The 15,284-nt window shown below is 32.7% G+C and overlaps 3 protein-coding genes across 3 annotated transcripts; 1 reads left to right on the top strand and 2 right to left on the bottom strand.

Annotated features, from left to right (window-relative positions):
* The first annotated feature begins 694 nt into the window (after positions 1–694).
* Positions 695–2,374, top strand: LOC131606150 (uncharacterized). The gene is made up of 3 exons (XM_058878428.1): positions 695–854; positions 1,393–1,786; positions 2,020–2,374. Exons 2-3 carry the CDS (start codon positions 1,416–1,418, stop codon positions 2,093–2,095), a joined length of 447 nt encoding a protein of 148 aa, XP_058734411.1. The 5' UTR covers positions 695–854; positions 1,393–1,415; the 3' UTR covers positions 2,096–2,374.
* A 3,091-nt stretch (positions 2,375–5,465) lies between these two features.
* On the bottom strand, positions 5,466–10,150 carry LOC131601177 (3-isopropylmalate dehydratase small subunit 1-like). The gene is made up of 2 exons (XM_058872945.1): positions 9,300–10,150; positions 5,466–5,729 (listed from the first exon to the last, which is right to left on the bottom strand). The coding sequence occupies exon 1, from the start codon at positions 10,063–10,065 to the stop codon at positions 9,301–9,303; it is 765 nt and encodes a 254-aa protein (XP_058728928.1). The 5' UTR covers positions 10,066–10,150; the 3' UTR covers positions 5,466–5,729; position 9,300.
* A 1,379-nt stretch (positions 10,151–11,529) lies between these two features.
* On the bottom strand, positions 11,530–14,246 carry LOC131606149 (uncharacterized). Its single transcript, XM_058878427.1, has 3 exons — positions 14,107–14,246; positions 12,537–12,759; positions 11,530–12,124 (listed from the first exon to the last, which is right to left on the bottom strand). Exons 1-3 carry the CDS (start codon positions 14,196–14,198, stop codon positions 11,852–11,854), a joined length of 588 nt encoding a protein of 195 aa, XP_058734410.1. The 5' UTR covers positions 14,199–14,246; the 3' UTR covers positions 11,530–11,851.
* Between the last annotated feature and the right edge of the window lie 1,038 nt (positions 14,247–15,284).

The raw sequence follows: 15,284 nt of genomic DNA, 5'->3' as shown, positions 1-15,284 counted from the left end.
TAAAAAAGGCCTCAATTTTTTTTATTTAAATATAAAAATATATAATGACATTTGAATTACATATATTATTGTAGTTGAATTGGTAAAATATAGGCCTCTTTTTCTTTTGATATTTAGTTCAACTCTTAACAACCACAAAATTAATATTTTAAAATATATTTTAAATGCCTCACTTTAAATTTGCTTTAAACCTCTAAACAGGTTGGGCCGGCCCTAATTCTGTGCCTCGAATTCCTACATGAATCACCGTCTACGTCTATGGATACAAATTGACATCCTCAAATTGTATATACAATTTTAAAAACAAAATCTCTACACTTGATTTTTAGAAAACTTGTTATGGTTTGACAAAAAAAAAAACAATTCTTTGAATTTTAATGTTTATTTTTGTGCTTGAACAATGTAAATATTTTTAAGCACCTTAAGGTTGAGTAATAGTGTAGTACACAATTCAAATTCAGAGTAGCCCCACCGCTTCCCACTCTCTTCCCCTACTTCTATCCAATTTTGCATTCATTAGCTAGCATACCAATAAAACAAAAAACAAAAAATGAAGTTGTAGCCCACACTTCCAAAGTAATATTCAAAATTCAAAGTAACCTCTCTTTGGAATTGAAGCACGAATTTCCTTTATCTCTTTTTCTCTCCTTTAAATTTTCATTGATTCCATTTATCAAGGTTGTCACTTAAACAACACTAAAAAGTACTACAATATTCTCTTTTCCCTCCATTTATTCTCTTCTTTATGTGCTCTATCCTACTATATAAACCATGCCTATTCTCACATTTCATCATCAATTTATACTCTTGAGCCTCTCTATCTCTTATACTTCAACTTACTTTCTTTTCTTGAGGTTAGTTAGTCTTTGGTTCTTCATTTATAATTTTCTTACTCATTTTTCTTTCACTCACTTTTATTTCTAGTTTTCAAAGATGTTAATCCTTAACTATTTTTTTTAATTTGTTCTTATATATAATATGCAAAATTCTAGCTAGCAAGCTATAGTTATTACCTAGGACTATATTCATAAACTCTTGTGCATGAGAAAATAATGACCTAATGATTATCTAGGAGAAATATTAACTTTTATTAAAATTAAATTTTGTTTTTTAAAAAATGAGAAATTTGATTTTAAATTGCGGTCGCAGACACGTCACAGTCTATATTTGTCAAAAATAGAAGTAAAAAAAACAAATATAACCTTAATTATTATCTCTGACACATCAAAAATCTTGATGTGACAAACCAAATCCCACGAATGCGGACAATTTTATTTATAACTCCCATATTGATACGAAAAGTTACAAAGTTTGTTAGATAAAATCACTATGTATCATGCATTCATACATTCTTCAATGTTTTTTAATGGAGTTATTTGTTGAATGCAACAGTAATTTGTGGAGAAGTTCTAAACATGAGTAGGCCAGGAGATTGGAACTGCAGGTCATGCCAACACATGAACTTCCAAAGGCGCGAATCGTGTCAAAGATGTGGCGATTCGAAATACGGAGAGAGAGTTGATTATGGATCAGTGTTTGGAGGAATTAGAGGAGGGTCTTCATTTGGTTTGAGTGGTTCAGATGTTCGTTTGGGTGATTGGTATTGTGGTGCTGGAAATTGTGGTGCTCACAATTTTGCTAGTCGTTTAAGTTGCTTCAAATGTGGTGCTTTCAAAGATGAATTAGCTAGTGGAGGATTTAACAATAGTACTGATATTTTGCTTTCAAGAGGCTTTGGTGGAAGTACTAGACCTGGTTGGAAATCGGGCGACTGGATTTGTAACAGGTAAAATTTGTCGCGTACAATATTATAGGTTTAATATTTAGTCTGTGACAGACTAACATAAATAAACTCTGATATCATATTATATTTCTCTCTCGCATACAACATTTAGAGTTTAATATTCAGTTAGATATACTCTGATACTATATTATATTTTTTATAACAGATGCTTTTTTTTTCTCGATTTTTATCATGGTGGAAACATGATTTTTATTTTGTTCTTTTGGTTTGAACAGATTAGGATGCAATGAGCACAACTTTGCAAGCAGAATGGAATGTTTCAAATGCAGTGCACCAAGAGACACCTACTAGAGAAATGAGACTAGAGATGGTGCAAGATTTCTTTATTAGTTACTATGAGATGTTAAGATTGATGATGATGGTGATGATAGTTGAAAAGGTGGTTTGAAATGACATGTTATAAGAGAAACCACGTTTCTTAGGATCTTGTTTAGATTTCCCTTTAAAAACTATAACAATGTTGTTTTGGTGTTTTAAACTATTTTTATTTTCTTTGATCCTTTGTGTTAGAGAGTTCATTTATTGTATGGTGCGAGGTTTTGTTGAATGAAGATGAATATCTCTCCTTTATTTTCTCATCAAAATCGCCTAATACTAATATTTTTAGTGACACTCAGATTTGTTAAATCACATTCATCACATTCATTGCAATTTTGATAAGATTTATTATTTACAATTTTAACAAAATTACAAATATATAAATATCAATAACTTATTTACATTAATATATAAATATAAATAAATATTATCCACAAATATTAACCTATAAAGTTACGGTTTATACCATTGTAATTTTATCAAACTTGCTCGGTAGGCTTTATCCATAAATACACCATGGAGTGTCATGCCATAACTAGGGATGGCAAACAGATCTAAACTCGTGGAGTCTACCCGAATCTGTGTCAACGGGTGGAAATATGAGTTGACTGAGTTCGGGTTTGAATGTCACTCGATATTTTGGGTGCGAGTTTGGGTAGTGTGAAATCCGCACCCAAAATCACACACGCTTAAACTTGAAATTACATAAGTGCCTCTAAATATATATAATTCTACGTTGTATTTTAATGTTGCTGTTGTATTTTATGCCCCTAAATATATTTTAATTTTACGGTGTTTTTCCATCTGTTTGGATTGATAGAAAATTTCAATGTTGCTATTGTATTTTATGTATTTTGCTGCGGGTTTGAGTTCGAATGAAAAACCTAAACCCAATAGATGTGGACGTCAGTATTATTTTACCACCTGAAGAACCTTTGAGTTTAAATTCAAATTCAGATAGTAATTTTGAATGCGGGTTTGAGTAATGTGAAACTCGCACCCGACTCTACCCGTTACAATCCTAACTTATCATTCATCTTATTTCATGAGTTAACGAAGACAAAGACAAATATGATGATTTCACTACATATGCATACTCATCAATAAGATTGCTAAAATATAATATTACGTTATCATAAAAAAATTCTACATAAAAAAGATTATAATCTATTTTTCAATTTATATTTATTATTTGAAAAGAAATAATAATCTATTTGTATTACAAAATAAAATATGAAATAAGATTTTTTTTTTTTTACTAACAACGTCTAATTTGAGACGGAGTATTAAATACACATTTCATAAATTCATTACAAATTTATTTCAACCTTTATTTTTTTAACATTATTTTTTTTTTAATTTAACATTTGGACATAACTTGTGAATTTTTTTTTGACTTAAAAGTTGATTAGTGATTTATATAAAAGAAGCTGATTAGTGAGGAAAGAGGAAAATGACTTAGTGATATTAACTTAATTATAAAAAATAATATGTTCCCCATATTTGAAGATAATTAAACTTAACATATCCGTTATAAGCCATTCCTTTCTTGATATTCACTGTCTTATTTTTTATTTTTTTTAGAATGATATTCACTGTCTTAGTTATCATATTTGATACAAAAATGACATTGGATTCCTTTGAATGAATGTAAAGTATAGTATACCTTTAAAAAGAAGTGCATTGTGGATTCAAAAGATGAATTCAAGAATCAATAACAAAATGTGTTTTTTAAGTAGGACTCTTTTTTTCTCCCTTTCAGGCAGGCTTTATGTTAGTGAAGGGTCTCCAATTCTTTTAAGGTATGCTTTATGTTGGTGAAGTGTCTCCCAATTTAGATTATATTTAAGATACATGAACTTTTTTTATTACTATAATGGTGATTATAAAAATGTTATCCCCTTTAAAACCCTATTAACCTATCAATTCTGAAGGTGAATATATATGTGACTCTTCTTTTCAATATGGGTAATTTTCATTTACCAAAATTGATTTTCCTCTTGTTTTTTGGGTTCATCAAGCTGGAACTCATGTCATTATTTCTTTGAAGTCATTGCTTTTCTTATTTAAAGAAAAATATCAGCAATGAGGATAATCAGACAATAGAAATTGAAAGAGGAATAATAGTCACCCAGTTGGAATGGAGAAAGTTTACTTTTTTTTATCATATAGAGGAACTCAAAAATGTAGTCAAGAATGATTTTGGAGAAGGAGAGATCAATTTTTCTATTTTTCCCATATTGCCATGATATTCTCAAAATTAAAAATATATTGATAATAAATATTTATTTATCATTTTCAACAAAAATAATCATAATAGATTTTTCTCTTATTTCCTCTCTGATCCCCTAACCCCAAAGCCCTCCTTTCCCTTTGCTTGGTGTTTGAAAATTTCACAAATATAGTTGTCTAAAAAGGAATAGACCTCCGAATATCCAAAAAGTGATGAATAATCCATAACAATAGGATATAGAAGTTAACTGGTGCAAGAATAACCACAAATACATCCTTTTTAAGTAGCAAACCATTAATTAAGTTTTTAAAGATTGTCATTGTCTGGAGGTTAACATGAGAATGGAGAAATAGACCAAGATAAAAAGCAAAAGTTAGCATTATAGAGAAGCAAGGGAATGGATGAGGAAATAATCAAAAGGCGAAATAAATTGTAAAGAAAATTACTTAGTGCATGTTTGGTTTGGCTTTTGAAAAGGCCAGAAGCAATTCTAGAGGTATAGAATCAATTCTGTGTGATTTTAAGATGTTTGATTTGACAAAAGTAGAATTGATTCTGTCTCCAGAATTGATTCTACTTGAAGCTAGAATTTGTAGCTTCTGCCTCCAGAATTGATTCTGGATGATTTTTACACTATAATTTATTATTTAACTCACTTTTACAAAAATGTATCCAAACATAAATCAATTCTGTTAAACTCAATTCTACTAAAATCAATTCTACCAAACTCAATTCTACTAGAATCAATTCTGTTCACCGCCAATCCAAACACACCCGAAATACAACAGCGGTACTGTGTTGCAAAATTGTGTACTGCAAATAACAGAAGCCAATGGCTACTCATGTATGATGTATCTTGTATGCACGTATGTTGCTGATGTAACCAAGTAGAATTCTTTAAATACAGAATATCTCAGTGTACCCAAGAGCCTAAGCTCAATTGGTATTTAAAATATCTCAGTGTACCCAAGAGCCTAAGCTCAATTGGTGGATTGCATCAAGACTTTTTTTAGAGGACTTGAAATAAGCTTATTACTTGGATCCAAACACTGCATAAACTTGTATCCAAAGCTGATAAAATGCATTTTGCAGTTTTTTTATAGGAATCCATCTCCATAAATCGGACTTGAAATAAGTATAAAATAAAATGTTAACACAACTTGTATCCAAAGTTTCAAATGTTCTAATAGTTAACAATTTATATTTAACAATAGTTAACAATTCTAATGCCAAATTACAATACTAATTTTTATCAAAGCTGCTTAACAAGTATCTGAATAGAATCAGCAAACCCGTGCCTCTTAAAACATCTACTGCTGCATGCCAACATCACTTAAACTTTCAACTGAGAACAGATCATAACCTTCTTGAACGCTGACAACAAATCAAACAACAAAAGCTCAGGAGAATGACAAAAGTAATTTTACAATCAATTATCTACAAGTTTAAAGATGTAAAATCTTAATTACATAAATATAATGAACAATAAGAAGTCTGTTTAAACTGCACTCATATATGGTTCTAACCTGATTTTCATCAATAAACTGAAGTCTAAGATGCATATGAATAGATTGTCCGAGATAATATGTGCTTCAATTTAGCATGTCCAATAATAAACAAGGCGGCTGGTCTAAACTACCCGGCCCAAGAGCCAAAATTAAGCAAATCCTAATTCATTTTGTAATCTGAAATGTGCTAAATTGCAAATCCTAATTCATTTTGTGAATATGAAATGCTTCCCATAATAGTATTATGCATTCCAGTGTTTAATCTCAGAGTGTAGTCAAATGCACCAGTCCAGATCCATAACCAAATATGAAATAAAGGGCATGTTTAGGTTAACATGTCAATTTAGGACACTTATCCTATAGTTGCTAATGTATAAACTATTAAAATAACAGAAGAGAAAATATATTCAAATTGATTTCATATACACTATAAGTTGTTTTAACAAACTATCCTCTTAAGCTTACTGAAATTAAGCTGAAAACAACTAAAACATGCTAAAAGGTGTTTCCATTAGCTCTTCCAAACATTACAATGAGTACATATGCTAGTAGATAAGTTCAAATTAGCCGTGTTCATTAGTCAATCCAAATGTAACCCTAGTTTGAAAAGTTAGCCTACTTTTTTCTATTTTGAGTTTCCATCTAAGGTTAGGATAATCTTTAATGAGAAGGAGAAAGGGACTAAGTAACTTTGCAGTCTGAGTTTCAATCTTACGTTAGGATGACTTGTAATGAGAGGAGCGAAAAAAGATAGAAATCCTACTTAACTTTGCAGTTCTCAAGACACTCCAGAACTTTATGGATTCTCCTAACTGACAACTCTGCTACACTATCAAGAATTCAGTATAGACAATTCATGCAATCCTTATTTGGTTCTCATAACAGAATCAGAAGAATAACCCAAACTTGTAAAACATGCCATCACCCTGAAAGCTGCATAACTTCTAGATTAACAGCTCATTCATTTCAACTTATTTACATGGAAAAAACCACTTTTAAAAACTTTAGGTTGTTTGAACAAAACTTTCAAAATACCTTTTTCAAAAGCTTAAACAAACGGAACCTTAGTTAATCCAGTTTAAAATCGATATTATGATGAAATAGGCAAACATCTGTTTCCTAATAGTATTCTAATTCTCCAGACATCTGTAAAAACATGTTACAGGCTCCAATCTCTCAAACTAAACTGACTTCTACTGCTATAATTGTGTAAGTTTAATAACACTAACACCCGGGTCTATGCAGTAAATCGAGTTTATTATCCTTATTTCATAGCAACAGCATATCTATACAACTTGACTTGGCACATGTGAAGTAATAAGAAAAAGATTCAAACCGATATTATTTTACATTACACTATTTAGCCACTATAGTGGTGCTATAGCACTGTTGCATAGTTGAATTTGAACAAACATTGCAACTGGCTTTATATGGATTCTCCTAGCTGACAACTATGCTACACTATCAAGGACTCAGTGAAGACAATTCATGCAATCCACATTTGATTCTCACAACTGGATCAGAAGAATAACCCAAACTTGTACAACTTGCCATCATATCATCCTAAAAGCTACATAACTGCTAGACTAAGAGCTCATTCATTTCAACTTATTTACATGGAAATAAACCACTTTTAATATTTTTTAGCTGTTTGTAAAAACATTAGATAAAAAAATCAACATCTGGAAGAAAAAAAATCAAATCTTGGATTATTGAGATGCTATTTGAGAAGTTTCTTGAAAAAAGTTGTAATTATAACTACCTTTCAAAATAAAATTGTTTTTATAACTGTAACCAAACAACAAAAAAACTTTTGCTAAGGTAATATCTCTGAACAATATTTTTATACAACTTTGAAAATAAATACTTCTTTCAAAAGCTATAAGCAAATGAAACTTTAGCTTATCCAATTTAAAATTTATAGTATGATGAAGTGGGAAGATGTCAGTTTCCTAGTGGTATTCATATTCTCCTTACATTTGTAAAAACGTGTTACAGGCTTAAAGCTTTCAAACTAAGTTGATTTCTAATGCTATAACTGTATAAGTTTAACAAAATCTGGGCATATGCAGTAAATCAAGTTTACTATCCATATTCTCATAGCAATAGCATGTCTATATACTATACGACTTCACTTGACACATGTGAATTAATAAGAAAAAGATTCAAAAGGCAAAATGCCACAAATGCAGGTCTTGCACAAGAAAACAGTTCTAGAGTCTAGAGTGATTTTAAAAATGATAATCCTACTACCACAACTCATTCTTTCGCTAGGTAACCCATTTAAGCATTCAGGTACCCACCCTAAAAACTCAATTTTAATTCCAGACTTAAAGTTCTGAATAGTAAATTAACTGTAAAAGTCAGGTATCATAGTTTTGGTTTACATTTCATTTCAAAAAGAAATCCCCATAGAAAAACAACGGAAAAAGAGTGAGTCGAAGAAGTTCTGAATAGTAACTTAACTGTAAAAGTCAGGTATCAAAATTTTGGCTTACAGTTCATTTCAAAAATAAATCCCCATAGAAAAACAATGGAAAAAGAGTATGTCGAAGAAGTTCCTTCTATTTGCAAAGAACTATCTCTAAAAAGCTTGAAGCTTTGAACACCTCCATTTAATTTTCATCTTGAAGATTTGTCTGTGTTTTTTATTAGGTTAAGGTTCACAAATAATTCTCTTTATCATGTGAAAATGATTTTGATTGGTGGTGGTTGATCAATGTTCACAAAAAGTTTTACTTAAAAGGTCTATCACTATATATATAATTTCAAATAGAACATTGCAACTTTGTTAGGCCAAGGTAGCCAATCTCATTTAGTAGAAAAACACTTTTATCATTTTCATAGGTGACATATAGTATCATGATTGGAAGAATGGTGGAGCACTTCTAAAATGGTTATTGAGGAAAGAAAACATGGTTATGGGAAAAACAAGTTAAATGTTTAGTTGTTATAAATCGAAATTTATCTTGCAAACAAAGCAAGTTTGACCAATAAAACGAAGCTGGCAACTTCCACTACAAACCTAGTTTGCAAAAAAAAACCTCTAAATATGAATTATTCTACCTCAAGCTAAACTTCAGCCAAAACTAATAGTATCACATCAAGCTCATACAAAACCAATTTTACCAAATGCTCGCCCAAACACACATATCTAATATGATTTTATAGGGGATGCTCTATCAATGCAAACCAACCTTACACATGCATCCAATGAGAATTTATTATTCTAAATGTCAATCCACTCTTGTAACTGAATCTTAAAATTAACAACATGAAGTGACAAAACTATAGGTTCTCATGCCGTTAAGTTAGTACATGGAATCCCCTTCATCATTATCCATAACTCACTTTGATTCAAGAACTTTTGCACCATTATAATGGAAAATTAAGAAACAAATGCAAGAAAGAAAGAACAAACAACAAAGCTCAATACCTTATCGAGTAGGAATCATGCCGGTTTTCCTAGCATAAGCAAAGATGCCACCAGCCTCAATGACCGGACCAGCATCTCCAATCGGCTTCAACTGATACTCCTTCCCAGTCGTATGATTGATCAAACGACTCTCCTCGAGCTCAACCGTGACCACATCTCCCGTATGACACTCCTCACACAACCTCGTCTCTGACTCCAACGGATACACCTCACCAGTAGCCACCGAGTTTCTGAAAAAGATCCTTGCATAGGATTCCGCCACAACAGCAGCGACACCAGAAGCACCTAACGCAACCGGCGCGTGTTCACGGGAGGATCCACAGCCAAAATTAGCACCGCCGATTATGATTGAGTATTTGGTTTTAATCTCCCCGGGTTCAACGAATCGGACGGAATACGAATCGGGAAGTCCGATTAGGGCGAAGGAACCTAGCTTCTCGTACTCGTCGCGCTTGGAAGGGACGAGAGTGAGATGTTCGGCGGGAATGATCTGATCGGTGTCGATGTTGTCGCCGACGACGTAACAGATGCCATGGAAGGATGAGGCGGCGGTGGTTGTGGTTGCAGGAGTAGGAGGCGCGTGAGCGCGTGTGATTTGGGGTGAGGTAGTTATGCTTTTGCAGAAGTTGAATTGAAATGAGGGAAATGAGAGAGAGTTAAACGACGACGTAGAAGAAGAAGATGATGAGAGAGAAAATGAGAGTTTGTTAGAGGAAGCGAAGGTGAGGTTTTGAGGAACGGTTGCAGTTGCGGAGAAAAACGACATCGTTTTCGAGTTCGAAGTTCAAACACACTCTCACTCACTGGCTCTGCTTCTCTAGCGTTGATCACGTTTTCTGCGGCGCTGAGTTTTGGTTATTTTGATTTATATACTTCACTTAAACGACTGCGTTTAGAGGTTGTTTTGGTAGCCGCCATTACAGCTTTCGTGTCCTATCTTTCTTGTTATTTTTATTTTTTTTAATTTTAATACAATTTCAAAAAAAAAAAAAGTGATATACCAGTCAAAAATACTTACATTATTCAAGTGTTTTTCTCTTTAGAAATGGTTAGACAAAATAAATTTTATCTAAATTATTTATGTGGTTCTCACTTTTCATGAATAATGTTAGATCACACTTTACTCTCTCAAGTATAAATTACACTAGAGAGAATTCATGGTTGTGTTTATATATGGAGTTCGAGGCTAATTTTTTTTTAAATTCATAAAGAAAAGAAATTGTTAAAGTTCTTTTTATACAGTACAAAGTTCGTTTTTAAATTATAAATGATTGCTAATACTTGATTAACTAAAAATTATATTTTTTTTAACAATTAGTAGATGAATGGGATTTTAAAAATGCTTGTTCATTGTTAATTAGTCTCAATTGTGCATAGAGAATTTATACAAAAAGTGAAATAAACCTTGGATGATCAAGTCAGAATAGACTCATTTAAATAAACATGGACATTTGACCCAAAAAAAAAAAAAAAACTCTACATTTGGTTTCATCTATAATCTCCATTTTTTGAATGATGATTCACTAAAAGCCAACATAGAAGAGTTGGGCAAATTGTTTTAGAAAAATGTAAAGAGGATAATTGTTTCCAAAGGGGTTAAGGGGATGTAGAGGATGGAAAATGAGAGGTGAAGGGTGGCATGAAGGTGGCATTTTTCCAGCTAGGCAACTTTAGAGGTGAGTAGCTTCCTTGTATTTGGCTTTTTAGGTGTAAGGAGAAAATGCAATGTAGAGTATTTACCTTAATTCTGCCAGGACTCTTTCATTCAAGGGTGAAAATATAATGTACTAATGCACATGCAAACCTTAACTGATCTGTGCATAGCAGAATTCACCCTAACAAAAATGCATAATGCATATTTCTAAATGATCCTACAAATCCTCTATTCAGAATAATTACATTCAACTAATTAAGAAATTGTTTGTTTGAAAGCGAGGCCATCGACCTCCGACTCAAATCAGGCAAGCCAATTCATCGTGATTTATAAAAGCTTCCGACTCAACGTGTCTTCAGCATTCCTCCAATGCCAAAAAAAACATGCATATATTCAAGTGGCTATATATGGTTATGTTTGCATTATCACCAACAGAACGTGGCTAGTTTCAAGACAAATATGTTGCATTTCATGCTGCATGATTTGCAATTTTCTGTTCCGAAAACCTTAATGCATACATTCACTATGTCTATAACTCATCCTTTTGTTTAGATTTAACAAATGCAATGAAAAAACTAAAAGTGCACATTAAGCTGCTGCATTATAAACTTTATAAAAATTGTGCCCTGTTGAATCAGGTGCTATGTATATATTGACTACCAACACATTCTCATTAACAAATGATCCGAGAAAAAAATGATGTATATTCTCTGATGGCTAGCCTATGATTAAGAAGTCTAGTATTTCTGTGTTTGCAATTGCCTTTAACAGTAAGCAGAAGTATTCCTAGCTACCAACCTTTCAGTGTACTCATGTAAGGTTCAAGCATCCTAACATTTTACATGATGGATGAAGCAGGTGCATAATGCATGTTTGCCAATCTCAATTTGTCATTCATTCAGTAATGTTTTGCCTTCCCAACACGCCTTAGATTAAAGGTACGAATTATCGCTCTAACATCGCTTCTAATGGAGAAGAATGCTGAGACTAGAGCAATAAAAATGGTTGGATAGATTTGAATACCCTTTGCATGAGCCAAATCAGATTTTCCCATGATATGTTCTCTGATCAGACCCAACAAAAGAAGAAGTACTCCAAAAAGTCCCATTCTTCCTGGTTTTATCAGACCCAAGATTGCTCCTCCTACACACAAATAGCTTCCTGCAAGAACCTGCAGAAAGAACCCAACTTAAAAAATGAGTACCAAAGCTTAACCCTTCAAAGAAGGGATTGCTCAAATTCAGCAATGGAACTGTGATATGCAACTGTAGCCATCATTTGACAAATTTTATACTAAATAACATAATGCAGAAGAATATCAATTTGTTCAAATTATGCTACACGTAGAAGTGGAAATAGGTCGGGCCGAGCTAGGCTTTGCAAGGCCTATATCTGGCATGCGGCTTATCATAGGCTTAATTTTAGGCCTTACCTTTAACCTTTTCTAATGTGTGATTTGGTCGGTTAGCCTACTCAAAAGCTTATTTCATATAAACTTACTTAAATAACGCTATAGCAGTGCTATAACTACTACCTACCAACAGATATGAGACATTTTTATTTATTTTCAGTTACTAACCAACCTCTAGGCGTTGGAGTTCCGATTCAACAGAGATTGTCCTTGTATTGAAATTGTGCAACAAGTTTCTGTAACTTGGGATGGTTTTCTGCTTGAAAATAGCCTTTGCAACTGTTCCCGGGTAGATGAGAGCTTTCACTATGAAAAGAGGAAAAACCTCACTTGCAATTAATTGAGAAGATGTCAATTCTAATGGTGTCTTGCAGATTCCGGTTCGGCATGGAACACTGAGAAAGAAATAAAGCCTTTGTTAGTATCAGTACTGCAATTCAAAGAGAAGTTTTAATTCATGAGTTATAACTGAAATAGGATTTGAAACTGAAACTATTGAATCAGAACTTCATAACTGAAATAGGATTTGAAACTGAAAGTATTGAATCAGAACTTCATTTCAAGCTTTAGGGGTTAATTCTTGCATGAATTAAAACACACACACTATTAGTATATGACACTGAGCCAGTTACACTGCAATTATGAATCCAATTAATGTCAAAAAAAATTGGGTGAACATTGTCATAATTATATACATTCCACTTTGATTGTATGATACGTTGGAGTTTGAGTTATGTTTTGACATAAGCTCAAAAAGAGAGAATTATAAACTCTCCTAGCATTTGCTAGCAAATACTACATGGTGGCAAAACGGGGCCGAGCTGCCGGGCATGCTTGTTTTGCCCGCACCTTTTTACATAACAGACCAAGATATTAGACCTGCACACTCTAATGTGCCCGCCCCGCTTTGTTTTTTTTCGGGCTTTTGTGGACTCTGACATTAACATAAACTTTTGCATTTTAGACTTTAGAGGTGCAGTGTCTACGGGCCTTCCCCGCCCCACCCTCATTTATTTTAGAACAGATCAAGATTTAGCTCCGCAACTTCAACTATGTCCATTCTGCCCCGTTTTTTTTTAGTTTTTGCAATGCAGGTCTAAACAAGGTGGGCATGCCCGTTTGTCAGACCTATACTACATTAATCAGTTATCATAGGCTAACCAAGTACTAGTTAGAATTAAGTGGTTAATGAACTTCCATTAAAAACAATACAAGTTTGAATCTTAGTTGATGTTTACATAAGAACACCGTAGCACCGATACCACTAAACAAAGATGTGACACAACACTGATACACATGTGATTACATTCAATTTATATATTTTTTTCAAAGTATTATCGCGTGGTACTCAATAGCATAAAAATAAATGCAAAACTCAATTACTCCAATTTATAGCAAATAGGATTTTGCACCTCAATTTGGTAGTTGAGTGTCATAATCAATACAATGTTCAATAAATTACACTTGATCCACAAAACAGAAAACTACTACGCAAAATAAAAAATAACAACAGAAACAAAACCTAAACGTTACATTACATCAATGATTAACCCTAATTAACAGAATATAAAATTGAAAACGCACCATCTGATTTCAAGAACACTACAATAATCATGTAATTGACAGAAAATAAATAATAATAAAATAGTAAAAAGAAAAAGAAGGAAAATAATAAAGAAAGCTTTGTAGTACTTTTCAGAGTTAAAAAGAAAAAGGTGAAATGAAAAAGATGATTGATATACCTGAAAATGGGAAGTTGAAAAATGATGATAAAGAAATAAGTGGAAAAAGCAATGGTGGAAATGAGTTTTGCCAATCGCTTAGAAGAACCCATTGAAGCTATAGTAATGGAGGTAACAGGTTTTCACGAGTTCAGTTTTTCAGTAAAAAAAATCAAATCAAATTGACCTAGAATCCCTTTTCTATTTTTTATATATTTTTTTACAAATATTTTATTTTATTTACTGAATTTATTTATTTTAATTTTTTTGACAAAATTTATTTCATTATTGTTTTTACAAATTTCTTTAATGAACCATTATTTTATCTTGACCCAAATTTTTTTAAAAAATTCGAAATTTTTTTAAGAGGATTTGAGGTGAGCAGACACATTGAAGCTAAAAGGAGGTGTTGTGTCTTCATGTTTGATGTTCGAACGTTTAACTCATCTATCTTGATTAACCATTTATCTTGATTAGGAGACAACTATTCTAGTACACCAATAGTGAACAATGACTCGTATTTGTAGTAGTCATCAGATTTAAGGTCGGTCGAAATATTAATGATAGTTTATATACAATACTCATACTCATCTTTCTAACGATGCGTTTTTTTCAAAGGACAAAATTGTGACAGGTTTTCACGTCCATAGTGGACAATATCTCATAGACGTTGCGGCCAGTGGACTTATGGTTGATTGAAACATTAAGGACAATATCCCATAAATTTTATGCGTTCGTGACAGGTAGAATGAACAGGATGGACTTCCCATCTCGGATTCTAGAAAACCTCATTCCATGCGCGTGTTGCCATTACGGTATCCCAAGGATCAAAGGACATGAAACCGCCACAGGTTATTAATAAAACTCGTTACAAATATTTAAAGGAATCAATTACGTTTCTTAAAGGTCATTAAGCACGTCAAAACTATAAAAGGGAGGTATGTGCTATTACAAAGGGTGAAGAGAGCGCATGAGTAACATAAAAAGGAGAGGAGACATAGAGATCTTGGAGTATCCAAACAATGGTTGCCACTCCGCATTCCCCTAAAAACACCTAAAACACCAAAAAAACCATTGCATCTGTGATCCCTCCTGACTCGCATCAGGGGGATTAACCAATTGATGTTCTTTGCAAGAACATTTAGCACCCATCGTGGGGCCCGTAAAATTGACTCGGGCCTCAAGATCAATCGTAGTAA

Source organism: Vicia villosa, linkage group LG5, assembly GCF_029867415.1.
Source record: "Vicia villosa cultivar HV-30 ecotype Madison, WI linkage group LG5, Vvil1.0, whole genome shotgun sequence".
In the NCBI taxonomy this organism is placed as follows: Eukaryota; Viridiplantae; Streptophyta; class Magnoliopsida; order Fabales; family Fabaceae; genus Vicia; species Vicia villosa.
Note: the sequence above shows the minus strand (reverse complement) of the source record. Positions and strands in the feature narration are given on the sequence as shown.

What these genes read in the sequence shown, in the direction of transcription:
- LOC131606150 (XM_058878428.1), top strand. Translation starts at nt 1,416, where the DNA reads ATGAGTAGGCCAGGAGATTGGAACTGCAGGTCATGCCAACACATGAAC. An exon ending in GGCGACTGGATTTGTAACAG is followed by an intron (nt 1,787 to 2,019) that starts GTAAAATTTGTC and finishes TGGTTTGAACAG; the next exon opens with ATTAGGATGCAATGAGCACA.
- LOC131601177 (XM_058872945.1), bottom strand. Translation starts at nt 10,065, where the DNA reads ATGTCGTTTTTCTCCGCAACTGCAACCGTTCCTCAAAACCTCACCTTC.
- LOC131606149 (XM_058878427.1), bottom strand. Translation starts at nt 14,198, where the DNA reads ATGGGTTCTTCTAAGCGATTGGCAAAACTCATTTCCACCATTGCTTTT. An exon ending in TTTCAACTTCCCATTTTCAG is followed by an intron (nt 12,760 to 14,106) that starts GTATATCAATCA and finishes TTTCTTTCTCAG; the next exon opens with TGTTCCATGCCGAACCGGAA. An exon ending in CGGAACTCCAACGCCTAGAG is followed by an intron (nt 12,125 to 12,536) that starts GTTGGTTAGTAA and finishes TTCTTTCTGCAG; the next exon opens with GTTCTTGCAGGAAGCTATTT.